General features: G+C 49.4%; 1 protein-coding gene across 10 annotated transcripts in view; it reads left to right on the top strand.

Annotated features, from left to right (window-relative positions):
- The window catches only part of Wbp1l (WW domain binding protein 1 like), a 61,626-nt gene extending 40,857 nt beyond the window's left edge, over window positions 1–20,769 (top strand). For 6 of the 10 annotated variants that reach the window (XM_085694056.2, XM_048439032.3, XM_048439033.3 and 3 more), the window contains 3 exons: window positions 5,588–5,802; window positions 15,146–15,307; window positions 17,446–20,769. In XM_085694056.2, coding sequence (XP_085550182.1) covers window positions 5,679–5,802; window positions 15,146–15,307; window positions 17,446–18,179 — 1,020 coding nt within the window. In that variant the 5' untranslated portion in view covers window positions 5,588–5,678 and the 3' untranslated portion in view covers window positions 18,180–20,769. The remainder of the gene's footprint in view (window positions 1–5,587; window positions 5,803–15,145; window positions 15,308–17,445) is intronic. The other 4 variants (XM_048439027.3, XM_048439030.3, XM_048439031.3 and 1 more) reach the window with 1 other exon arrangement.
- Window positions 20,770–25,856: the final 5,087 nt, after the last annotated feature.

Genomic DNA, 25,856 nt, shown 5'->3' with positions numbered 1-25,856 from the left:
CACCTGTGATTATTTCATCGCCTTTTATTAGATGCTTTAAAGATCCTCCTACAGTGGGAGGCTTTGTTCACTTGGCATGTGTCCCCCACCCCAGCTCGAGACTGTCAGTAAAGGGGTAAAGGCTGCAGAAGGGGGTAGTGTGTGTGTGTCTTGCACACTTCCATCCCTCGCTGGGGTAAGCGCCTCCTCTTCTACTCCATATAGTGTCAGAGCCTGGTATTTTGAGCTCAGTAGGGAGGAGCTTGGGCACACTCCGCTTCTCATTGCTTGGTGTAGGTGAGGCGCACTGTTCCCAAGTAGACGCTTATTGGAGCTGGGTCCTTGTCATTTCCCTCAAAAGCGAATCATTGATACTCGTTTGATTTGAGCTTTCTCAGCAGCTAAGGATGGGAGAGTCGCAGAAGAGGCCCAGCTTCCACAGGGAGGCCGGGTAGTGGAAAGCTCGGGTCTGGAGTCACGCGAGCTTGATGGGGTCCCTTCCTTGCGTTGCGGCTTTGGGCCCTCAGCTCCCCTTCTCTGCTTACTTCATAGTTCCTTTGAAGTCTCAATAAAGGACTCTGTGGAAAGCATTTAGGGCAGCGCTGGCACCTAACAGTGCTTGCCACAGCAGTTCCCATTCCCCTTAGCCCGCCCTGCCTTTCTGGAGAGAGATCACGTGACTGTTGGCTCATCGTAGCATGTGATGTCCTGGGAAGGGAGAGGGACGGAGAAGACAAGGTTCCAGCCCTCAGGAAAATCACAGCCCATTCTCCAGTTTACCCTCTGGAAAAGGGGAGGGGAGAGACATTTACCACACAGGCCTGGGCCGGGACAGCACGAGTGTCCTGCACTTGAAGAGGCCTGGGGGAAGCGCAGGGAGTCATGGAGAGGGCTGGGAATTTTAGGCTATCCTATTGTGGGCTCTCTAGTTCCTCTTGTGTGTGACGAGCCCCACAGACCGCAGCAGCCTATCCCGTTTTTACTGATGCCCATGATGCTGTTTGGATGGTCCTCCATGCCCAGCAGTGACCAGGGCTCACGGAACAATGCTGATAGCCGCCTGGGGAAACCAGCCTTCCGAGGCTGCTTATTAAATAAACCTTGTGCAGGAATGGGGCTTTGGTCTCAAGACCCAACTCACTCCTAACTACTTGAACTCTGTGGGTGCTGACCTACAAGCAGTCTTTGAACCCCCCTCTCAGTGGCGATCTCATCTCTGGCTGGGCTGCTGCTTATGGAGGGGCTTGAGTGAGAGGAGCCATGGAGTTTATGAACTCTTACTTTGACTTGTGGATGCCATGACGGAGGTGGGATGAGGCAGGGGATTTGAAGAAACCAGACAGAGCCTGCCCTTAGCATGCACGAGACCTTGAGTTCCATTCCCAGCACCCAAACCAACCAAACAACCAAACAAAAGAGCCTTAAGGTTGAAGATGTGACAGGTCACGTTAAATGACCCTAGGGCAGTCATGTCACTTGCCCAGAGCCTTGTTCCTCTGAAGTGACAGGTCTGAGATGGAACCTAAGCCCGCCACGTTCTCATCCCTGTAACCTGCCTTCGTCCTCCTTCATCCTCCTTTGTATCTTGCATGCTAATGGCCTCTGAGCCCACACCCTGTCTTCTTTACTGCCTGCCTCCTTTGCTTTCCTGTTCCACAGAGGGGCAATTCCCTAGAACAAGACTGATGCAGAGTGCAGGGGTGCCCTGCCTTTGGGGGTGCAGGACGAATGCGGAGGAGGCACAGGGCGGGCTAGGCAGTTGACTTAAAGCGGTTTTGAGGAACTGGGTTAAGGGGTGCCAGGACAGCTAACTCTGCCCTGGAGCCGAGCAGCAAGGCAGAGTGGAGTGGGGTCCTGTTTCTAACAGGAGTGTGGGAGAGCCAAGAGCAGAGCTGACACCAGTAGGTCATGAGGGCGTTACTTGTTTAGATTTCAAGTGTGTTTGTCACCTGGGTTGTGTAGCCGCCTGTGCCTCATCTGGTGGGTTTTCCCCAGGCAGAAGGATTTCTTTGCTCTCTGGATTTATTTGCTAGGGTAGAGGAAGCATGCCCTGTTTTAAAGCTACATGAATACTTTAAACTTGCTTTTCAAGCTAGTGTCCAAAGAACGGCATTGGCAGGACTTGGTGAACTTGGAGAGACTTGATATTCTCATTAAAGGAGAGGTTTGCTCTGAAGCCAGAGTGGCTGGGTTCTGGGGACGTAGCAAGCGCAACTCTGCTGTCTCCACACGCACCATGCCTCTCAGAGGCCTCCAGTCAGACAGCCACTGCTAGATAGCATCCTGCTTTCACTGGGCTCGGGACGCAAGAATAAAGAACCCCGCAATGCCGCGAGACTCGCTGTCAGCCTTTACCGCCGCTTTGTGGCTTCCTTCAGAGCTCGTTCATCCTGAGGTGTGAGAGTTCTTTCTTAAAATTAGTGTTGTCTTCTCTTCTTATGTGCATGTGGGTATGCACACTTCCTGTGTGCTTATGAGTACACACATGATACAGCACACAGACAGATGTCAAGAGGATAACTTCTGGGAGTTGGTGCTCTCCTCCCATTGTGGGTTTGGAGGATCAAACTCAGACTCAGTTTACCCATTGAGTCATCTTGCTGGCCTGAGTAGAAGACTTTAAAGAGCTGTGGGAACCCTGAGGGTGTGTGGAAGAGATGTGCCCCGCAGAAGGATCTGGTACACACTTGTGCCCATTCTCCTGTCTCCTATAGCTGCCTGGACTCTAGATGCTCACCAGAGTGCTTTGTTTATGCTTGAAGCCAACGTAGTAAGGCTAGGACTGACCAGCCGTCTGCCGGGATGGACACCAGTGGGCAGGGGCAGTGGATGCAAATGTAACCTGTCGGGTTGCATTTCTTTGCCTGAGCAGGGTTTTTCTTCATAGCTCTGAGCTTGTTAAAGTTGGGAACAATGTTTTCTTTATCTCTGTGTTCCACTTACCCAAGATGGTGCTTGGCACAGACTGATTATAGTAAATGAAACACCGAAAGCCAGGTGTGGCAGGTGGCTTGTGTAAGTTTCATCATACTTGTGTGAAGTTGCTCAAAATACTTATTAGCAGAGGTTAAGGTTGGCTAGTATGTTACTTCATCTGTGTGTGTGTGTGTGTGTGTGTGAGAGAGAGAGAGAGAGAGAGAGAGAGAGAGAGAGAGAGAGATGTGTGCACCAGTTAGGGTGTCTGTGCACGTGTGTGCATGGGAAGGCTAGAGGCTGACATTTACTGTCTTTCTCAATTGCTCTCCACTTCATTTTTTTAATATATAATTTATTTTATGCTCACTGGTGTTTTACCTGCATGTATGTCTGTGTGAGGGCATCAGAAGCCCTGGAACTGGAGTTACAGACAATTGTGAGCTGCCATGTTGGTGCTGGGAATTGAACCCAGGTCCTTTGGAAGAACAAGCCGGTGCCCCTAACCACTGAGCAACCTCTCCAGCCCCTCCACTTCACTTTTTGAATGATGGTCTCTCACTGCACATGGTGTTTACCAAATCAGCGAGGCTGGCTAGCTGGCAAGCCCCAGGCATCTTCCTGTCTCCATCAGGTTCTTTACGTTGTGATAGGCTCCCCCTCTTGCACCTACCTCTACCATGTTGCTGCACCACCATGCCCAGATTTTTATGTGGGTCCTAGGGATCCAAACTTAGTTCCTAATGCTTACACAGCAGGCACACTGCCAACTGAGCTATCTCCAGCCTCTGCCTCCTCTTTGACACAGATACTGTATCCTAGGATGGACTCTGCTCACTGTGAAGCCCAAGCTGGTCTTGAGCTCAAAGCAGTCCTCCTGCCTCAGCCTCCAGAAGTTTAGGCTTACACATGTAGCCACCATGCCTGGTTAGCATTTCATAGCTTTAGTGGGAAATAGATTTTAAAAATGTTCGCTCCCATCCTTGTCCACCAGTGCTATGAATAGAATTTGGCAAAGTGCTACATAGTTGCTCGGCAGTGCCCTTTATGTAACTGCCCTGATTAGGGGCCATGTGAATCCTAGATAAAGTCAGGACTTTCAAGACATTATCCAATAAGTAAAAATGCTCTAGGAAATTGAAGTTTCTAGGCCTCCTGAATAGGTTTGCTACATTTTTTTTCCCCCGAGTAAAGACTCAGCGGAAATGATTTTATGGTTTTGTTTTGTGTATCTGTTTATTCGGGGGTTTGTTTTTGGTAGGGTCATGTGTAGCCCAGAGTGACCTTAACTTCTGAGCTTCCTACCCCTGCCCCCTAAGTTCTGGGACCACAGGTGTGCATTATCATGTTGGGTTTTGTTTTGTTTTTGTTGTTTTGTTTTTGAGACAGGGTTTCTCTGTGTAATAGCCCTAGCTTTCTTGGAACTAGCTCTAGTTGGAACTGGAACAGGCTAGCCTTGAACTCACAGACATCCTCCTGCCTCTGCCTCCCAAGTGCCGGGATTAAAGGCTTGCGCTGCCACCATCCAGTCCACCGTGTTGTTGCGCTGACTTCAGTGCGGTGGCTGTGCCTTGATCTTCTGTTATTTCAGCCAGCAACTGCAGTCACCAGCCTGCTTTTCTGGCAGCAGCTTAGCCGCTCAGGCAGTCACCTGGTGGGAATTCTGCTCCCATAGGCACTGGCTCTGTCACTGATGCTAAGGCAGCTTTAACTAAATCTCTATTACTCTGTTTATAAATAAGACTCGAGATTCAAAGGCTGGGGTGAAAACCTGCTAGCTCAGAGAGGTTGAGTAGCAAGCTACCTTTCTCTCCTTGCTGGCGTCATCTGCCAAAGAGAGCGTCCTTCAGCTCTGCCAAACAAACAGAAAGCAGCGCCACTCCAAATCCCACCCTGCTACTTCCTGTGCGTCTCCCTGTCACTTCCGGATGCCCGCTCATGTCTGTGATTGCTTTCTGTCAATTAGTTGCTGATGTCGCCTCCTGTCCCAACATTAATTTTATTTAATTAATGCAAGTGCTAACGTGGGGTTCACAGTGTGACCGAATATCTCCCAACACCATCATCCGCGGTTTATGCAGTGATGGGTTTAAACACATGGTTTCATGCATTCTAGGCAAGTATTCTGCCAACTGTGCTACATTCCCGCCCATGTTTGCTTCCAAACCATCTTCTGAATCTTACTGTTAGCAGTCTGGGAGGGAGTTTGGAAGGGAGATCGGAATGACTGAGTAGATGGTAATTCTAGCGTTCTGTTTGCATTTAGTATTCCGGAAAGTTTTACAGAAAGTGATTTCATTTACTGTTCATCACCAGGGTATCGTCACCTTCCTAGCAACTGAGTTTGACAGTAAACGTGAACTATTTTTCCTTGGACATAGAGTATGCCCCCTTATCTCCCCTCCCCTGTCCTGTCTGAGGGGAGCCTCACTTTTTACCAAGTGGCTTTGTGTTTTATGACCCTTCCCTAATAATTCAACCTTTGTTTTTCTAAACTCTGCTGTGGTCAGGTCTTTTTATTTTATTTATTTATTTATTTATTTATTTATTTTGTTTAATCTTGTTTTTTATCTTATTTCCCTAACGGGTGTTTGGGAGACAGACAGACAGATGACCGAGTGGAGGAGGCGGGGAGAAGTCAGGCAGTGGGTACACGCTGTAGCGTAACCTGCTCCATTGCTTCTTGCTTTTGTAGGATAAGGAAGCCTGTGTGGGTACCAACAATCAGAGCTACATCTGTGACACAGGACACTGCTGTGGACAGTCTCAGTGCTGCAACTACTACTATGAACTCTGGTGTAAGTCCTTGCCCAGGGGGTTCTTGGCGTCCCAGGGTCCCGGTTACTGCCTCTGCTCCTTGGGAAACCGCGGGCTGGCCAGCCTTTTCTGATTCTCTTGGGGACAGTGTTGGTGAGTAGCATCTGCTTCCAGGTTGCGGAAGTGATTCCTTTCTAGAGGAGGAGGGCTTGGGTACCCTCTGGGCACCGTGGGCTGAAGACGGGAACGCAGTCTGCCTCTCCGGAGGTCAAGGTTGTCAGACAGGGCTTTTGCCCAACACACTTTGTACCCTGATCGTTTTAGAACTCAAATGAGACAGTGTTGACGGCCAGACAGAGTGGGAGGATGGGAGTCCGCAGCGGAGAGCAGGCTCAGGTGACTGACGCAGCAGAGGTTCCCACAGCTGCTTCTCAAAGAAACAGCCACAGAATGTTTGCCCAGACGATTCTGGGTCCTCACCCCTACTCCATAGAAAACCAGACATTGAAACGGCTTGTCAAACCATGCCGTTAGCCCTTACTCCCACTGTCCCCTATGGGCCTTTCCTGCCCTCTCTCCACACCCACTCCTCCCAGTCAGTGATATGGTAGGAAAACAGCTAGGACCAGTATTTGATCTGGCAAGGAGATTGGACTCCTGGCTGGGAAGTCTCTCTCCCTGTGAAATGCAATGGTCTCTGAAAGCCAGCATGGGTGGGTCCTCAAATAGGACCTTTTCCTTACCCTTCCCTTCCCAGGACTAAGGCCTCCCGATCTACGGAAGTCTAGTGCGGGAAAGGACAGGGTGTCGAGATCCCTACCAAGCTCCCATGTATGTAAGCAAAAGGAGGGTACAGAATTGCTGGTTTAGAAGGTGCAGGGCTGAGAAACTGGCTAAACAGTGCGGAGTGCCAAGCAGGTGGACTCGCTGTGTTTAAATGTTTTAAAATGCAGATAACCACAGGGTTCAAATTCTCCCTTCCACCCCTTGTCAAAACAAAAGGCAAAGTTGGGCTGCCAAAAAGCACAGAGCTCCAACTTGTTTTTCTGGGGCCTGGGCCCAGCCGGCACCGCTTACGGAAAGAAGTGGGGTTGCTGATGGCCCCATCTCAGATTGACAGAGCCTCCTGGGCTGCGGGGGAGAGCAAAGCCCAGGCCAAGAGGTGGGCCAGTGGCAAGGGCTGGGAGAAGCCAGGGCAGGAAGGTTGTCTGGGAAGAGGGGCTTCTGTCTCATTTCTGTCCACAGTCATCTGTGGAAGCTGGGAGGCCCAACAGAGAGCAGCCTCCCTTGTACAAGTGGCAAGGCTTCCCCACTCCGGGTGTGCGGTGGGGGTGGGGAGCGCGAGGATGGAGACCACAGAGGGAGACATTCGGAGACCTGTGCCCAGTGGTGGCTTCTTGGGCCGGAGATGCCCTATGCGTATTTTTCTGTCCCTCTTATGAGGTTCTTAGGTCTTCCTCCTTATTTGGGGCCTAGCTTTTTCAAGAAGTGTACAGGAGGGGACTGGAGGGTTGGCTCAAGCTATGAAGTTCTCAGCAAAACAGCACATGCTCTTTTGTTAGTTTTTTGTTTGTTTGTTTGTTTAAAAACAGTTTTGCTCATCCTATTTGAACAACGAGAAGGGATCCACCCTATAGATGCTCATTTTTAAAATTTTATTTAGCTTTATTTTATGTGCATTGGAATGAAAGTGTCAGATCCTCTGGAACTGGACAGGTGTGAGCTGCCATGTGGGTGCTGGAACTTGAACCCGGGTCCTCTGGAAGAGCAGCCAGGTGCTCTTAACCACTGGGCAATCTCTACAGCCCTTTTATTTATTTGTTTGTTTGTTTGTTTGTTTGTTTTTTAAGATACATTTTTTTTTGTATATAGTTGGTCTGGAAATTGCAGTGTAGCTCAGGCTGACCAAGAGCTCTAAATTCTGTTACCTCTTCCTCCCAAGTGCTGAAAAAATACACTTCTTGGGCTTGTAACCTGTGCTCCCTCTCACTGCCTTTCAATTCTGCCAGAGATGCAAAAGTAACCGGCATTGAGTTGGTTTCCTACCTCTTGCCCCCCTTTCTGTGGGAGAGAAAACTGAGCCAGTGATCATTGGCAAGGTCAGACAAGGCACCTCTTCGTTTCACAAGAAAGGCCCTGGGGGAAATGCCGTTCCCACCAGCCCTTTTACCTCTGCTGCACTAATTTTGCCTGTGTCCTAAGGACTGACGCACACACAGTGTACAGCCCCACAGCCCACGGGCACATGCTGACCTTGACTTTTGTCCAGCAAGTTTTCGGGTTGCTGTAACCTGAACCAGGCCCCGGGCCCGTGTGAGGTGGGAAGAGATGTTCCTGTTTGACCAGCGCATTGCCGGAGACCACAGAAACCGGTTTGTGCTTGGATTTACTCTGCTGCCAGTCATTCCGCAAACCCGTATTCCAGGGGTCTTAGGCCGCGGTGCGTAGCAGAGGCTTATTTAAACCCAGTCTTCCAGGCCCTGCGTATGAGCTAGACCTGAGAGTAAGCAATTCCAGCAGGCTCTTAATTGATGCCATGACATCTTGTAATTCAGAAATGGGTGGGGCATAGCTCTTACTCTGGGAAGTAATCAGCCAGGAGGCAATGCCGTGCGGGCTAGCAGCACAGAAGTGTGGGGTAAATGCCACGTCGCTGGCTCCTGTTCAGAAGGAATTTGCTTTGTCCAGACAAGATCTGGGTGGCGTCTGTCGAAAAGGTGGCCTCTGAGTGCTCCTTGAGGGTCGAGAGGACTTAAACACGGTCCGGAGACTGCTCTTAACGAAGACACTGTAGGAGAGACCCACGTCCCGCGCCTGTGGGGCTTGCCTGGGAGAGGTGGGATATGGGAAACTTGTATAGATAGTGTTATAGTAGGGTCCTCTGCACCTGTGAGGTCCTCAGGTTGTCTGCTCGCCTTGGGGCTAGAGGCGTTCAGGAATGACTCTATTTTTAGTAGCTGAGAAGTGGCTACCCCTCTCCGGCTCAGGTTGTCTAAGGGCTGAGCTGGAAGGAGGAGGGGCACAGATCACAGAGTCTCCGAGAGTTTCTCTGCATGCTTAATGCCCCTGAAACAGACAGAGCAAGGAGACTCCAGAAATCCAGGAGTACCCTCAAAAAAACAAAACAAAACAAAAAAACCCCACCAAACAAACAAACAAAAACCGTGAAGCCAGGATTCTGGGTTATAGTCTGAGGCCCCTGGCCATTTTCCAGACCACATTTCCCAGGGAGAAGTCAGCATTCTGTCCCTGAGGTGATTTGGAGAAATTTTACTCAAGTTGTTTCCTGGGAGGACGTGAGAGCTAGCAACCTACTTAATGCTGACGGGCTAATACTCACTCCCTGTGGTATTTTAGTTAATATACAAGGAGCTGTCCATATTTGTGAGCTGTGGGATTGATGTTCCAACACATGCACACGTACAAGTTAATTTTATTTCTTTTTAGTTTATCTTTGAAGGACATTTGAGCTGATATCAAGGCTAACTTACGGCATTTAGCTCAGGGCCCTGGGCACGGGCAGGATGGTCAGAGCACAACAGCTCATATCAGCGGGCCCAGCACCTTGTTCACAGCAGGGGCTCAATCAATAGGAGTGGCCTGATTTTTCCACAGAATTTTGCCAAGAACAGAACCTCGAAGCAGACGTTGGACTTGATCCTAACCCATATTTTTTATGGAATGGTTTTCAGGGTGGGGTCAAAGAGGATTTCAAGGAAATCCTTGCCATCTGTGATTAGCCTGTAACAGCAACAGTTATAATAATAAGCCAGAGATGGCTTGATACACAGGCATGGCTTGGTGTAGTTCATATGTGTTCTCCCGGGCCTTAAAATGATTAGAGTTGTTGGAGACCATTGTTCTCCCATTTTACAGGCAAAGGGAATAGACACAAAGCCCCCAGGGTCACAGGTAATTGAGAACTGGGATTTGAACCTGCGTAGCTGTGGTCACCCCTATAGGACAGTTGACTTACAATTCAGATGACAGTATAGTTCTGGAATCTTCATTTCCCAAATTCAGAGATTTCGATCAGCATCAGGGCAGGAGTTCCCAGTGAGGACTGTCAGAGCCAAGGGAGACTCCCCTGTCCTGTGAGAGGAAGGGGCTAAGTATGCTGTGGCTTCCTGGCGGGGAATTTCCTGTCAGTTGAGGAGTGGCATTTTCCCAAGTCTGTCATGAACTCTGGGGCACGTGACTCAGCTCCTACTTTGGACTGTGGTTGTTTTTACAAACATGGTTTCCATTTAGCTTAGCCTGGCAAATGCTGCACACAGCAGGGCCATGACGTGGGGAGCCAGGGAGGAGTCCTCTGGGCTGGTGTGTGTTTGAGGATATAGATAGAGTAGAGAGTCTTTTTTTTTTTTTTTTAAAGATTTATTTATTTATTATGTATTCAGTGTTCTGCCTGCATGTATCCCTGCAGGCCAGAAGAGGGCACCAAATCTCATTACAGATGGTTGTGAGCTGCCATGTGGTTGCTGGGGATTGAACTCGGGACCTTTGGAAGAGCAGACAGAGCTCTTAACCACTGAGCCATCTGGGTAGAGAGTCTTTTTTGTTTAGTTTTTGTACTCTTGTATGACTTTGATTGATTCAGTTTCTCAAAAATTTCCTCCTGCTAGGCATGGTAGCACACACCTATCTGTAATCCTAGCACTTGGGAAACAGGAGGATTGCCCTAAGTTTGAGGCCGGCTGCATCCTGCCCCCAAAACAAAACCAGTAAAACCCACCTTCTTGTATTTCTGAAACCTAGCTAAATTCTAAGATCAGTCCCTTGGGACCAATCGAATATCCCATCACCGCTTAAAGTTCGTTTATAGCCGTGAGCAGCATGATTCCCAGGACAGTTCAGTCTGCTGTTCCAGCAGATGGGGCCAGCTCGATGCCCGTTTCTCTGTCCCGAGGTTGGCAGCCAGCGTGTTGCAGGACCTCTTCTGCTCTTGTGCTGGCCCTTGTTTCGAGCCACACGAGTCTCCTGTTATATGTTATATACTCAGACGTGGTTTATCCAGTCTGAGACCAAGGGGACACCGCACAGCTGGTGCGTGGTCAGGTGGGCAGTGGGGGCCAAGGCCGCGCTGGTGAGCATGTGTCTAGCGTGCACAAGGTCCTGAATTCTGTCCCAGGACCATGAAAGAGGGAGAAGAGAGGGTAGGCGTAATGAGTTTCACTGATGATCACTTACCTTCATTTACTTCTTCCCTGCGTGCCTGTTGGGTTTCCTAATCTTTCCATTTTGTGTTTTTTTTTTTTGGCGGGGGGGAAGAGAAAGCTTTTCCTATACTACTTCAGTTAAGAGTGCCTCTGCATTGTTTTATATCAAAATTCCATTCAAGAATCCTCACGAGGAGATAAGATGGCTCAGTTGGTAACTGCTGATCCCAGACTGTCATGGTGGAAAGAGAGAACCAATTCTACCCAGTTGACCTCTGATCTTTATCCATGTGCACAGAATAAACAAAAATGTAACACAAAACCTTTTAAATGGTTTCTGACAAATACTTAAATCTTGAGTAGGAAACACTGTAGGCACCTGTGGCAGTCAGGGTAGGCTAGGTTTCCTGGAACACATGTCCAAAATCCTAGTGACCAAAACCGACAGGTTTCTTTCTTATTCTTGCTGTATGTCCACTGAAGGTGGAATTGAGGCTTTGTTCCCGCTTGAATGACAGAAACAACTGTCTGGAATGCTGATGGAACGCCAACGGGAGGTGTCACACAAGAAACATTCCGGTCTCTAAATGACAGGCCGCTTATAATTTCTGGCTGTGGGTGGAATTAGTCCCATATTTTCCCCCGACACATAGAGGCTGGGGAGTTCAGCCTTACCTGTGCACCCACAGGCAGAGAATCAGGAATCTTTGGTGTATGTGAAAGGTGGGATGTGGGATTTCTCTTGTTTGCTGAGATGGCCCAGGTTAACTCTGAACTGAGATTGGCCTCCATGCTGGAGTGCAGGTTACAGGCATGTGTCACATGCCCGGCTGAGATTTTCTTTACTTAACAGTTGAATTTAAAGCAAAAGTCATAGAAGCTGAGAATAATGCCTTGGATCACATATAGTAGAGTAGAGTAGAGTAGAGTAGAGTAGAGTAGAGTAGAGTAGAGTAGAGTATAGAAAATGTAGAAGATGGGGAAATACTGGGAAAACGATCCAAGTAAAAATAACATTAATTACTGATTTTAAAGTTGAGCTGTGGGGTAGGGGTTGGAACAGGAGCCAGAGGGCTTGGTGGGAGGATGCTCTCATAGCACCCAGCCCCAGCGGGAAGGCTTGGTGGGAGGACGCTCACATAGCACTCAGCCCCAGCGGGAAGGCTTGGTGGGAGGACGCTCACATAGCACCCAGCCCCAGCGGGAAGAAAACAACCTAGAGCAGCAGCAGTTCTCAGCCCGCTTGTTGGTCTTGACCGTTGGAAATACTTTCCCTATGGGCTCAGGAACCTAGAACACTGCTCAGTAGCAGAGTCACAGTTAGGAAGCAGCAACAAAAGTAATTGGTGGTCATCACAGCATGAGGAACTGTTCTGAAGGGTGGCAGCATTGGGAAGGTTGAGAAGCACTGGCCTGGAGAGAGAGCTTGTTCAGCTGTGACCTGCTGCTCTCACCGTAACCCCAGCGGGTAAAGACGCGCTGGCCTCCAAGGCCGACAGCCTAGAACCGACACCCCATAGTTGTTCTCTGAACCCCACAAACTACATACATACGTACATACACACACACACACACACACACACACACACACCCATGCATGTTTGTACTTTTCTGAAAAGAAAAACAATACACTATATTGTGTGTCTTCTCTAAGTGGTGTCAGATACTCTATGCACAGAGTACACTCCGGACACTTGTAATTCCAGCACTCGGAGGAAGGAAGGTATTGATGCCAGCTTAGCCTATATAGTGAGGCCCTGTCTTAAACAAATAAGCCCCCTTCCCCGGGGGCTGGAGAGATGACTCAACAGTTAAGAGCACTGACTCTTCTTCCAGAGTTCCTGAGTTCAGTTCCCAGCAATCACATGGTGGCTCACGACCATCTTTAATGAAATCAGGTGCCCTTTTCTGGGTGCAGGTACACATGCAGGCAGAATATATGTAATAAATAAATAATCTTTTTTTAAAAGCCCCCAAATATGGCTTATTAAATACAATTAAACTCTATGGCAACTTAAAAAGATAATGGCAACTTGCCATATTGGGCTATTAGCATACTTCATATTTTAAGTTAAATTAATTACATTTATTACCATTCTATGACTTCACTGACCTTACTAAAATTAAAATAATGAGAATAAAAAAGTCATATAGAAAGCATTGGGATCAGCTGGGAGTGGTGGCACACACCTGTATTCTAGCCCTTGGGAGGTAGGGATGGGAGGATCAGGACTTTAAGGCCAGCCTCAGCTATATAGTAAGTTTAAGGCCAGCCTATACCACGTGAGACCCTGCCTCTAAAGGGGAGGTTACTTTATGATGTTAATAAATGCTCATAAATTGCCCTCTGATGTCTGCATTGGAAGTTACCTCCAGACCTTGCACGCACATAAATTATCCTCTGACCTCTGCACACACCTAGGTTATCCTCTGACATTTACACACATATACATGGCATCTACACGGATACATTATACACGCATAGGGTAATTTAAAAAATGTTTCACGATCTCATGCATGCACATACTGTGTTTTTGTCAGATCCACCCTACACAGTACTTTTTAGAAATAAATGTATCATTCGAAAAAAACAAAGCCAGCTGGAAGGTGGTGGCCTAGGTCTTTAACCCCAACACTCAGGAGGCAGAGGCAGGAGGATCTCTCTCTGAGTTTGAGGCCAACCTGATCTACAGAGTGAATTCCAGGACAACCAGGGCTACTCAGAGAAACCCTCTCTCAAAAACAAACAAACAGACAAAGAAAAGAGAAAGAAAAAAAGGCTTAAATTTCTCATAATGCTCTCTCATTATTTGGGGCTGGAGAGAGAGATGGCTTAGTGGTTAAGGGCACTTGTTGCTCTTGTGGAGAACCTGGGTTCAGGTCCCAACATCTGCCTGGATTCTCACAGCGTCTGTAACTCCATTTCCGGGAGAGCCAACTCCCTCCTGACCACGAAGGACACCAGGCAAGCAAACACTTACACATACACATTTTAAAATTTATTTTATGTCTATTTATTTATTCATTTATTTATTTTTGATTTTCTAAGACAAGGTTTCTCTATATAACAGTCCTGGCTGTCCTGGAACTCACTCTGTAGACCAAGTTGGCCCAGAACTCACAGAGATCCACCTGCCTCTGCCTCCCAAGTGCTGGGATTAAAGGTGCGTACATTTTTAAGAGGTCATTATTCTTGTGTCTTTCCTTCCAATCTTTCTCCCATATATGTCTGTATATGTTTAAGCAAAAGTGTACCATTATTTTTTTAAAAAAGTGTTTAAAAGACTTTTCTGTTCAGAACTGAAGAGGTGTTCTCATACTGGGGTCTCCTGAGGCAGTGGGAAATGAGAGGGTGTGGACGTCCACTCCACATGCCCTGCAGTGGAGGAAGAAAGGGAGGTGGTCAGTGTCCTCCGCCCTCACAGGTTTAAGGGACGGTGGCGGGAGGGGGAGTAGTGGGCTGTTGAGGCAGTGGGAGATGGAATTGTACCGAATTATAGATACTGCAGGAAGTCATTTACACTCTCCAGGGAGAGAGGGCCTGAGGCAATTAAAACTTTTCCATCTCTGTTTGGTGATGGTGATTTACAGAGGCGCATGGGGAAAGTCTCAGCTTGTCTCTGATCAGGTTAACCCTAAGATTTCAGGGTTTCTCTGAAACAGCTCTGGCTGACCTGGAACTCACTTTGTAGACCAGACTGGCCTTGAACTCACAGAGATCCACCTGCCTTTGCCTCCCAAATGCTAGGACTAAAAGCATGGGCCATCACTGCCTGGCTATAAAATTCTTATATGATGGGGCTGCTCTGAAATCCCCACAATTGCTGATCTTCTGGGTTGGAATAGAAAGGGGAAATAGGCACCAAGAAAGTCTCAAGTATTTTGTCTAGGATCTCTTACTAGTGCCCAACACATTTAAAATACAGGCCCTGTCAGTGTGCTGAAGTGATCGGTGGCTTGACCCTCCTCACCTTCCCGTTCCCTTCCTTGTATCCTGAGCATATTTCCCTGGAGCAAAAAGATTTTTAAGGGGGCTGGAGAGATGGCTGAGAGGTTAAGAGCACTGACCTCTTCTTCCAGAGTTCAATTCTCAGCAACCACATGGTGGCTCACAACCATCTGTAATGAGATCTGGTGCCCTCCTCTGACCTGGAGGGAAACATTGTATACATACTCAATAAATAAATCTTTTTTTAAAAAAAAATTGTTTTTTTGAATGTGTGGCTTGACATAAAGTGACAGGGTGAGGGTACCGTCTGTGCCTCGTCTGCCAGCTGCGCAATCTCACCGATCCTCACTGTGTGTGTGCCTCTCTGTCTTGCCTCCCCAACTCCCAGGGTTCTGGCTAGTGTGGACCGTTGTCATCATCCTGAGCTGCTGCTGCGTCTGCCACCACCGCCGAGCCAAGCACCGCCTTCAGGCCCAGCAGCGACAGCATGAAATCAACCTGATCGCCTACCGGGAAGCCCACAATTACTCAGCGCTGCCATTTTACTTCAGTACGTACAGTACCCTACCCTCAGGGGCGTAGTTGCACAGAGCCTGTACCCGAATGGTCCTTCAGTGGCTAGCATGCCTGGTGAAGGTTGCCCTCTATTGCTGCACCCAGGGTCGTGGTCTCTAAGTCCTCAGGGCCATTCCCAGGCTCACAACAGCTAGATCTCTGAACCTTTAATAGGCCACATATACACATATACGAATGTATATTATATATACACGTGCACATATATATATTATATATATACATAGGCTAGTATAGGGTCTCATGTAGCCCACACTGGCCTCAAATTCATTATATGGAACCCAAGAATGGTCTTGAAGTAGACTTTTTTTTTTAAAGATTTGTTTATTGCCAGGCAGTAGTAGTGCATGCCTTTAATCTGCACTCAGGAGACAGAGGCAGGAGGATCTCTGTGAGTTTGAGGCTAGCCTTGTCTACAGAGTGAGTTCCAGGACAGGCTCCAAAGCTCAAAAACCAAAAAAAAAAAAAAAATTATTATGTATGCAGGGTTCTGGCATGTAGGGCACCAGATCTCATTACAGATGGTTGTGAGCCACCATGTGGGAGCTGGGAATTGAACTCAGGACCACTAGAAGAGCAGGCAGTGCTCTTAACATCTGAGCCATCTCTCCAACCCTCTGGATTTTTTTTTAAAGGCACAGTCGACGGAAGTGTGTATAATTTTAGTGGCTTGGGGTCTGGCACTCATCCGCCTGAACCCTCCTTGTTGGACTTGCTGCCATGTGGGTTCTTATAGAGTCTCAGTGAAAGAGACAGACAGGAACTTGGTGACGTTACTGAAATCCTGATTCTGGAATTCCCCATACCGTGCTCTCGTGTGATCCACTGAGGCCCCAACCAGGCGTCTTGTCTGAAGCCATCGGGCACATTATACAAAATAATAGCGTCATAAGTGTTCGGACTTCCGTAGCTGGAGGGTTAGCTGCTTAGCATGGTGCCTTGGGTGTATACAGTAAGTGCTCAGAAGATGCTAGCAGCTGCTGTTGCTGTTTTGAGCGAGGTAGATGGTCTGAGCCTCATGGCATTCGGCGTGTTCAGGAGGGAACTCACCTGGCATGTATGTGATGTGCCTTGGGTCACATGGGCCCCTCACTCACCCACTGCTCCTGAGCCGAGTCAAGGTGACGCCTGTCTGTCCTTCCAGAGCATCTTCAACCGCCCTGTAGTGACAGAGGCAGTCTGGATTTCTGACCTTCGGGAAAAATCCCCGTACATGAGATATTTGGAGGGGTAGGAGTAAAAGGGCGTGTGGTCCATAATGCTTACGTTAGGGTCCTTGACTGGGGCCTAAGGACAGATGGAGGGCACAGCCTGAGGAAGAAATGTGGGGCCGGCACTGGAGAGACAGCTCAGCGGTTAAGAGAGAGTGTTACAGAGCCTGCCTATGACCCAAGTTCAGTTCTCACCGACCATAGGGCAGAGTAACTCAGGGTCAGACCATCAAGCGCCCTCTTCTGGCAGCCTTAGGTACTGCGCCTAAGTGTATAGACTCACACTCTCCTTCCTTTCTCTCGCCCTCTACTCCCTCTCACCTACACAAAATAAAAAATGGAAGCTTTTTCAAAGGAAGAAGTGTGGGGCTTGTGTGTCCTGGGAAACAGGTCCGTTCTAGGAAGAAATTGGCCCCCAGCCGGTTCACCACACCTGTCTCCCCTTGTCCCTTAACCCCAGAAAGGCAGGTGGTCCTTGCTCAGGTAGCAGCATCAGGGGTTCTCAGATGACAAGAAGGACCATCGGGTCACACCCACACTGTTCTTCCTGTAGGCCGGTGGTCCTCACCCTGTGTGTTGCAACCCCTTTCTCAGGGATCACATCAGGTAGCCTGTGTATCAGATATTCACATTATGGTTTATAACGGTAGCAAGTTTATAGTTGTGAAATTTCAGCAAATAGAATTCGTGGTTGGGTCCCCACAACGCGAGGACCCACTAAAGGATCGCAGCATTGGGAAGGTCGAGAAGCACTGTTGTAGGCAGTTGCTAGTCCCCTCCCCTTACCCATGGCCGCAGCTCATGGCTCTGCTTCTGAGGTGGGAGGGCCAATAGCAGGTTCAGTGTCCCCTTTGTTAGGATGCTGACCACCACTTAATCTCTCCTCTGTACCTCCTTGTTCTAGGGTTTTTGCCAAACTATTTACTACCTCCTTATGAGGAAGTGGTGAACAGACCTCCGACTCCTCCCCCACCGTACAGTGCCTTCCAGCAGCAGCTGCTGCCCCCTCAGGGTGGCCCTGCAGGCAGCAGCCCCCCGGGCGCTGACCCACCCCAGGGCTCCCAGGGGGCACAGAGCAGTCCTTTGTCTGGACCCAGTAGAAGCAGCACAAGACCCCCGAGTGTCGCTGACCCTCAGCCCTCTGAAGTGCCCGCTGACCGGGAAGCCACCAAAGGCCCTGGAATGGAATCCAGTGGTTCAGTGGCCGGCCACGGGGAGCTGGACCCAGGGGCCTTCCTGGACAGGGATTCGGAGTGTAAGGAGGAGCTACTGAAAGATTCAAGTTCGGAGCATGGTAGTGTATCCCCCGACAACAAAGACAAGACCCCTGGCCGACATCGCCGCTTCACAGGTGACTCAGGCATTGAGGTGTGTGTGTGCAACCGGGGCCACCATGACGATGGTCTCAAAGAGTTCAATACCCTCATCGATGATGGCCTGGATGGGCCTCTGGACTTCTGTGACAGTTGTCACGTACGGCCTCCCGTTGACGAAGAGGAAGGGCTCTGCCTGGCCTCTGAGGAGCAGGCTCGAGAGCCTGGGCACCCCCACCTGCCACGGCCGCCTGCATGCCTGCTGCTCAACACCATCAATGAACAGGACTCGCCAAACTTGCAGCGCGGCAGCTCCCCCAGCTAGAGCAGGCCCTGCCTGCACTCGAGAGCTTGACAGATAACCAGGGCAGGGGACCCCACAGGAGAAGCATTAAGTGACTGAGAAGTGGTGTGGCCACTTTGTCTTTTCATTTTTTTTCTCCCCTCCCGTCCCACTTTTCCCACATCTCCAGGTACAAGTTTGGGGTGTGGATGCCTCCTCTTCCCCCACAAAAGCACAGTGTTGTAGAAGACTGAGAATCTGGTTTTGGGACTCATTCCGCACCCCCCTTTTCAGAGCTGTATCTCACCTGCCTGCTCAGCTGAGAAACGTGTGTCTGGAAAGCCCCCCAGGACTGGGGCTGGGCTCCAAGATGGTTCTCGGTGACATAGTGGTTTGGAAGAGACCTTCGCTGTGTCTCAGTCTGGGAGAGACAGTTTATCTTGGCCCTGAGTGAAGGAAACTTGGGCCTGTGGCTGTCACCTGTGGCTGCCAGTGTCTGCAGAGCTGGCATTGGTCTAATCCTGTGGGAGGGAGAGAGCCGGTGGGCGGGTTGGGGGGGGGCTTGTATCTGGCAAGCCCCAGGTGGAAAGTGCACCCCTGTGTTGTAGAGGGGGCCCTTCCCAGCAGGCTTTGGCTGGCTTCAGCCTGGTTCAGGTATAGACGCTTATCCTGTGTTCTCTGTGTTTTCCTTTAAAACAAATAACCAAGGCTAGCTGGAAACAAGAACCGTATCGGTGGACAGGCAAGAATCCTCTTCTGGACAAGGGAATTAATTCTGCAGCTCTCCCCAGGTTGAGTTTCCAAGAGTCTGGCTATAATGTTGGGCCAGGAGGAGAGAATGCGGTAGTCCTGGCCCTTCCATGAGTGGAGATCTAAGCCTGACGCCTGGTAGAGATATGGCATCCTCCACTTCCGCCCAAGGCTCTATGCCTTGTCTATGCCCAGAGGTGCCCAGTGGTCCCCGTCCATCCTGAACGCAATCTGCAGTCTCCCCCTGTCCTCTGTAAGCAGATGGGCTGAGGAGGTTGTGTGTCCTGGGCAAGGCAGCCTCATAGCCTGGCCCTCACACGGTATTTTCTCTTGAGTTATCCGAGTCTGCTGTTTGTGTGTTTGTTTGTTTGTTTTAAACCGACCACTTAGAAGGAACACCATTATTATCTGTGCTTCTGATGGCTGCCCCCACCCCGAACCTACTGGAGAGGGGTGCCTCACCTGTACAGCCTGTGTAAAGAGTCTCTCAGGCTGGGGGTGACAGTCACCTCCAGCAGGACTTGAGGGCCTGGTTGCTGTCACCGGCTTTGGTAGGAAAAAGGAGCATTAGAAGCAGTTGAAACAAACATTCCCCGCCCAGCCCTGTCTGTGCAAGGAGGGTGGTTCCTCCCCCAGCTCTTGAACGATGATTTGTAGACTCCGCACCGTCCTTAGTGATGAGAGGAGAAAGGAAGAGAAAGGTCCATGTGTAAACACACACACACACAGGTCCAAGGCTGTGAGGTGATGTGTGTCCGCATTTAGATGCCACAAACCAAAATCCTTGTCGAACAAAAGTGAAGTCTACACAGTGATATTGGATGGTGTGTGTGTGTGTGTGTATATGTGTGTATGTGTGTGCACGTGTGCAAGTGTGCGAGTTTTATGTGGCCCCGAGCCCTGTGTTCCTGTGAAGATACTTTGAATGACCATTCTGCTCACGTTAACCACACGTATGGAGCACATATGGCCCTCTTAAGGTAATTTATTTTATGCCTTTACTGTTTACCGAACAAACGTCTGACTGTACTCGGGTGTCACCGGCAGTGCCTCTGTTTGCCGGCGACACTGCCCTCCAGGGCAAGGCTTCTTCCTCAGCTCACCACTGCGTTTGGCACAGTACTCCACGGACACTAAGAGGCCTGCATTCTGTTCCCTGTGTGTGGAAGTGTATTCTGAACGGGTCTCCCTCCCTCCGCTGCGGTCAGATGGCTTGATTGAGTCTTGAGTGACAAGCTTGAACCAGTTGTGGCTCAGACATCGGCCTGCCCAGGATCACCAGGAGTCCCTGGCAGACACCTTGATGCCAGAAGCACGCACCTCCTCTGCCGAGGTCTCGAGGGGTTGGTGTGTGGCCACAGGGCCCCGAGCTGCAGCCCTCACACACCTTGTTAAAGTCCCAGACAACTCAAAACCTACTCTCCCAAAAACGAATCCCTCTTCAGTTAACTAGCGATGAGGTGAAACCCTCTCAGGTTGGGGAGCTGGCCTGAGTGCAGACTGGCTTCACTGAAGCGTTCACCAAGATGACAGCGCCACAGTCTGGGCCCCTGCTGCTTTAGGCCGCACTGGCGCTCAGAGAGAGCACAGGAAATAGGATTTAGGGGCCAGGGAGATGGCTGAGTTGGGTTTCCAGGTCAATGGGAGGAGAGGGTAGGCAGAGGGCTTGGTGCTACGGTCAGCTTTGCAGCCACTAACATTCCTGTGCGAAGCACATCAGCGTCCGTCAGTTATTGTGAATATGTGTATCTTAAGCAATAAGAGTCCGCTGCTCTGAGGCCCTGGGCAGTCTGGGTGACACGTATCCTGTGCTGTGATCGTTCTGAAGACAGAGTGGCTCTAACCACTGTGAGAAGCCCTAATAAAATCAGTCCCAAACGTTCGTTCTGCCACTGTTTTCCTTGCCACACTTCATTTCTGTCTCTTCCTCCTCAGACTTGAGGTCACAATCCTCACTTTTGCCTTCTCCATACCAAGATCAAGTGGTGTCATGTAGCAGTCAAGGGCAGGGTCCTGGGCCAGCAGTAGGCAGAGGTTGCTGCTGAGTCCGTTCTTGGTCCTGAGGAGTTTCTTTCAAATTCCGTTGTTAATATCAGAAATACTTTGTGACATTTCATAAATATATTAAAATTCAATCCCAAAGGCAGAGACAAGAGTTGGCAGACTCCCCAAAGCTGGATTGGTTTGGGGCTTTTTATTTTTTTAGATTATTTTATGCATGTGGGTGTTTTACTTGTGTATGACTGCACCACATGCGTGCAGGACTCACGCAGGCCAGAAGAGGGCACCATCCTCTGGAACTAGAGTTACAGATGGTTAGGGTTAGGATGCTGGGAGTCAAACTTAGGTCCTCTAAACCACTGAGCCTTCTCTCCAGCTCTGGCTTTAGGGTTTTTTGTTTGTTTGTTTGTTTTTTGGTTTGAGATAGGATATCACTGTAGCCCAGATTTTCCAGGAACATCATACATAGCCTTGGCTCATCCCCGTTTCCGCCTCCTAGGGCTGGAATTACAGGAGGGAGCTGCTGCACTCGGCCTTAGAGTTGATACACACAACATGTGTTGAGCCGCCTGTTTTGTGCCCAGCAAATGCTGGATGGACTCTCGGGAAATGTGACAAGCAAGGGCTGTGCACCCCGTTCTCCAGTGCTTGTGGGTGAGATGGCAAAGTACACCTGCGTAGAACAGTCGGCATGCAGGTGAGGTATGAGTAGAGGCTCCGGGACTCACGGGCAGTCTCCTGAGGCCTTAAATGCTGAGCTGGAGGTTCTCAGTGCAATTGTAGGTGTGGATCTGCCACTGTGGGCCAGTGGTTCCTTTGTTCATCTCACCCTCTGTTTAACACATCCTTTAGAACTCAGTTATAAGTCCCTGAACAAAGACTAGTTGCTGCCTCTGCTGGGGAAGGATACCTTGACCCAACACGATTTCTCTTTAGGCAAAGCATGATGATGCTTAGCCTTGCTCCCCTCACAAAAGGGGCTCCTGCTTACTAGGTCTGCTCACCGTGGGTTGAGTCCCCTGGGTAGCGGCTGCATGGTAGTCAGCCCCAATATGTTTGAGAGTTTGAATTAGCCAGACATAGTCTTTGCCCCTGACATTGATCCTGGGCCAAAAGACCCTGTCTTGGCTTCTCAATAACTCAATGAAGATAGTTGCTGTCCTTCTACTTCTAAGCTGCCAGGCTCCAGGCAGTACCCATGAAACTATATTAACATGGGAGGCCAGTTCCTCTGAAGCTGGGGAAGCTGAGCGTGGCGGTGCATGCTTCCCTCACAGCACACAGAGAGGCAGCTGGGGTCGCACAGTGAGTTCCAGGCCAACTTAAGCTAGCAAGACCCTGTTTTCTAAAGCAAAAACCCACAAGAAAGAACCGGAGGTGTTCTCCATTCCTGCCTGCTTAGAGATAATGGCTGAATGGCCCCAAGAGAAAATGGTCTAACTCTTCTGGGCCAGTGGCCAGGAGTTGTTCGTCTACACTTGATTTCTAGGCTCCTGGAACACTGGGTCAAGGGAGTTCATTTTCCTAATGTGGTATGAAGATTGCCTCTTGCCTCGAGCGACCAAGTTCAGGGTTCAGGTAGAGACTGTATTTGCTCAGAAGCCCAAAGCAACCTCAGTTTTCAATTTTTTGTTTATTTTCAGTTTCAGTTGAGACAGGGTTTCTCCGTGTAGCTTTGGAGCTTATCCTGGTACTCTGTAGACCAGGCTGACCTCAAACTCAGAGATTCACTTGCTTCTGCCTCACTAGTGCTGGGATTAAAGGTGTGCACCAACCGGTTTCCTGGTTTTAAGTACTGAGAAAACAACGTCTGACTCTAGGAGAGAGAGAGGGAAGGAGGCTTGGCTGAGTGCTAGCAGTTTCTTGCTGAGCTGAAGAAGGGCTATGGTTGGGAGGTGTTTGGGTTTCAGTTCCAGCCTGGGCGCTAGTGAGCCTTAAGCAAATGTGGTGAACAATCTGTAATCCCAGCATTTAGGAGGTGAAGGGAAAAAAAATCATAAAACAGGAGGACATGGCTGCTCCTAGGTATGGTGGAGGAAAAGGTTTATTGTGGACAAAAGAGAGCATGGTGGGAGGCAGGGACATCTGGGAGAGTCCAGAGTGAACAGGGCCAGACCGAGTCGGCCATGTGAGGAGAGCGGGAGGGGAGAGCCCAGAAACAAGGACACCAAGAAGCTAAGAGGGTAAAACGACTGGTGTAGCCAAAATGGCTGGATTATATAGGAAGAAGTAAATGGGTACCTGGGCCATTTGTCCCTGGTGTGAGATTTGACAAATTCAAGGTCATCCTTGGCTACACAGTGGTCTTAAGGCCATCTTCTGCTCTAAATGAGACTGCCTCAAGATACATGCATGTACATGTGTAGACGTGTAGGACTGGAGAGTCTTTAGTGGGCACCTGCCATGTACTAGGCATCAGGAAACCAAAGATGCCCGAGACCTGTATTGTCTTCAGAATGGAATCCTGGAGAGGGATGAGGCACACCGGTACCATTAGTACAACTGGGAGATCAGGGCAGGCTCATGGTTGCCAGGGACAGAAAGGTGCGCAGGGAATCCTAGGCATAGGTTGGTCCTATAGGTTACTGGGTGCTGGATGATTGAGTGCTCCCTACTGCGTACCAGGTGCTAAAAAGCACAAAGGTTCAAGAGGTCTAACCCGGAGCCATGTGGAGCATGGTGTGGAAAAGCCACAAGCAGCATAGTCCTGGGTCTCTGCATCTAGGAAGTGGCCAGAGATGAAGCCCAAGATAAACAGGTAATAAAATGTTCAGGTCATACTTGCCTGTATCCTGTTACTTGTTGGCTGTGGACCTGAGAGGAACCTTGTTCAGTCATTGGCTGTGGGTCTGAGCCGAGCCTTGTTCAAGCATCTTCACAGTTTCTTAACCCTGAAACAGCTCCTCGAGGTACAGGTTGTAATTATTCCTGCTCTGTCAGGGGTAAGGAGGGGGAGACATTCAGAGATCCAGGATTTCACTGCTCATGAATAGCAGAGCCAGGATTTGAAGCCAGATCTGTTGATCCCAAAGGCCAGACAGTGAAGAGTTGCGGTGTGCCCAGAAGCCATGTGAGGAGAATGGTGACTTCGCAAAGAGGAGGAAATCAAGGAAGGGCCTGTTGAATGTAAGACTCCCTGAAAGGCGAGGCAGGAAACATTTCCTCAGCCACCTACCTGGGCCTCACACCTTCCAGCTTACCCCCAGGGAGAAGCAGGGCTTCTGTAGGTCTTCAGGTCGGAAGTTAACTTCCTCTTTGGTTGGCTGGGTGTGCTGGTACACGCTTGTGGTCCAAGCACTGGGGAGGCAGAGACAAGGGGCTTCAATGAGATGGAGGCTGGCTGAAGCTCCCCAGTGAGGCCCTGTCTCAAAAAACAATACAACAATAACAATAGCTCCCGTAACAAAGTTAACTCACACAAGGGTGGCATGACCCTTGGAAATGGTCAGAATCTCAGAAGTTAAAGCTGCGTGCGTGTGTGTGTGCGTGTGTGTGTGTGTGTGTGTGCGTGCGCGCGCGCGCGCGCGTACGCTTCCTCCAGAGAAGGTCAAAATAGAATTGTCAGTATGGGGGGGAGGGGGACAAATTTTTGTTTGGTTGGAAATAATCTATCTCCTCACCGTAACCCTGCTACTGCTACTAGGAAAAGTTACAAAACACCCATGCGGGAGCCAGAGGCATCTGTCTGGCCTCTTATTCCCTACCCATTTCTTGGCTATCAGCACTGCCTGGCTCTTAAAAGCAGGTGGGTTCTGGAAAGTCTCGTTGACAAACCTCCCAACCCAGCTTACTTCTGAGACGTTTGTGTAAAATTCTCAGGCAAAGACAATTTTTTTTAATGAAATTTTGATATGGCCAATGTTTATTGAGGAACCAAACATGCTATATAGGTCCATACACAACTCAGAGCAATGCTGAGACTACACAACACTGCAGCCCACACCCACACACCCACATATTACAGATGGGAAACCTGGGGTGCAAGAAAACCAAATAAGCTGTCTATGGTCACTTGGTCTCTAAATAGCAGCACTGAATTTGTCTTTATAGGCTGGCCTTGTCACTTAGGAGGGACTTTCCTGCCCACACAACCATTTGTGTCTTATCCTCACCCAAGCCTCAGAGTGGGCAGCTTTTGTGGGGTGAGCTCCCCTTCCATAAGAGAACATGGCAGTTCAGGAAGTCAGAGAAGGAAACGATGCAGGACTAGGGCTGGGAGGCCAGGGACCATCGTCTGAGTATTCTCTCTCTCTTTCTCAGTGTCCCACTCCGGTCCCCTGCCATACGCAGTTGTGTGACTGCAAAGAGTAGCCTTCACTTTGGGTTTCATGGCCACCTGAGGCCTCAGGAAACACTAACTTGCATACTGCACACATCCTCTCTGGAGAACACCCCCCCCCCAACAGAGGGCCCCGTGGGAAGTGTTTTTTTCAAGGGTAGAAACTGCAGGGGGAGGGTAACGGCATAGCTATTTTAGCTTACAAGAGTTAATTATTATTAAATGTTCAAAGATTTTAAGAACCGCTTATTAAACAGGCAATAAAAAATCTAAACCCATGCATATTGGAAACAGGTGACGAGTATGCAAAGTGAGCCATTTCCTGACATTCCATGTTAGTGTTATCTATGCCCCTGAACATACAGAGGGCGTTCACTATTTGCTGCCAAATGCCCACGATAAAGTTTCTATGTCAGACTACATGCCCAGCATATAGTGGAGCTGCGTGCGAGACAGCATGTAGTCCTGTTGTGGCATAGGCTACCTACCTGCGAGGCTGTATGTTCATACATGAGGTAACTACCCAATGATGTGTTTCTCGACACCATCCTCCATGCCTCCACATAATGCAATGCGGTTCACCTCTGCATGGTCCTGGGAGCGCCATTCCTCTCTCTATCTCATTCCAGCTCCCCCATCTCAGAACAAAGGAAAGTTACCGAAAACCTAGAAAACCTAGCTCTGCATTC

Source organism: Myodes glareolus, chromosome 7, assembly GCF_982192425.1.
Source record: "Myodes glareolus chromosome 7, mMyoGla1.1, whole genome shotgun sequence".
In the NCBI taxonomy this organism is placed as follows: Eukaryota; Metazoa; Chordata; class Mammalia; order Rodentia; family Cricetidae; genus Myodes; species Myodes glareolus.
Note: the sequence above shows the minus strand (reverse complement) of the source record. Positions and strands in the feature narration are given on the sequence as shown.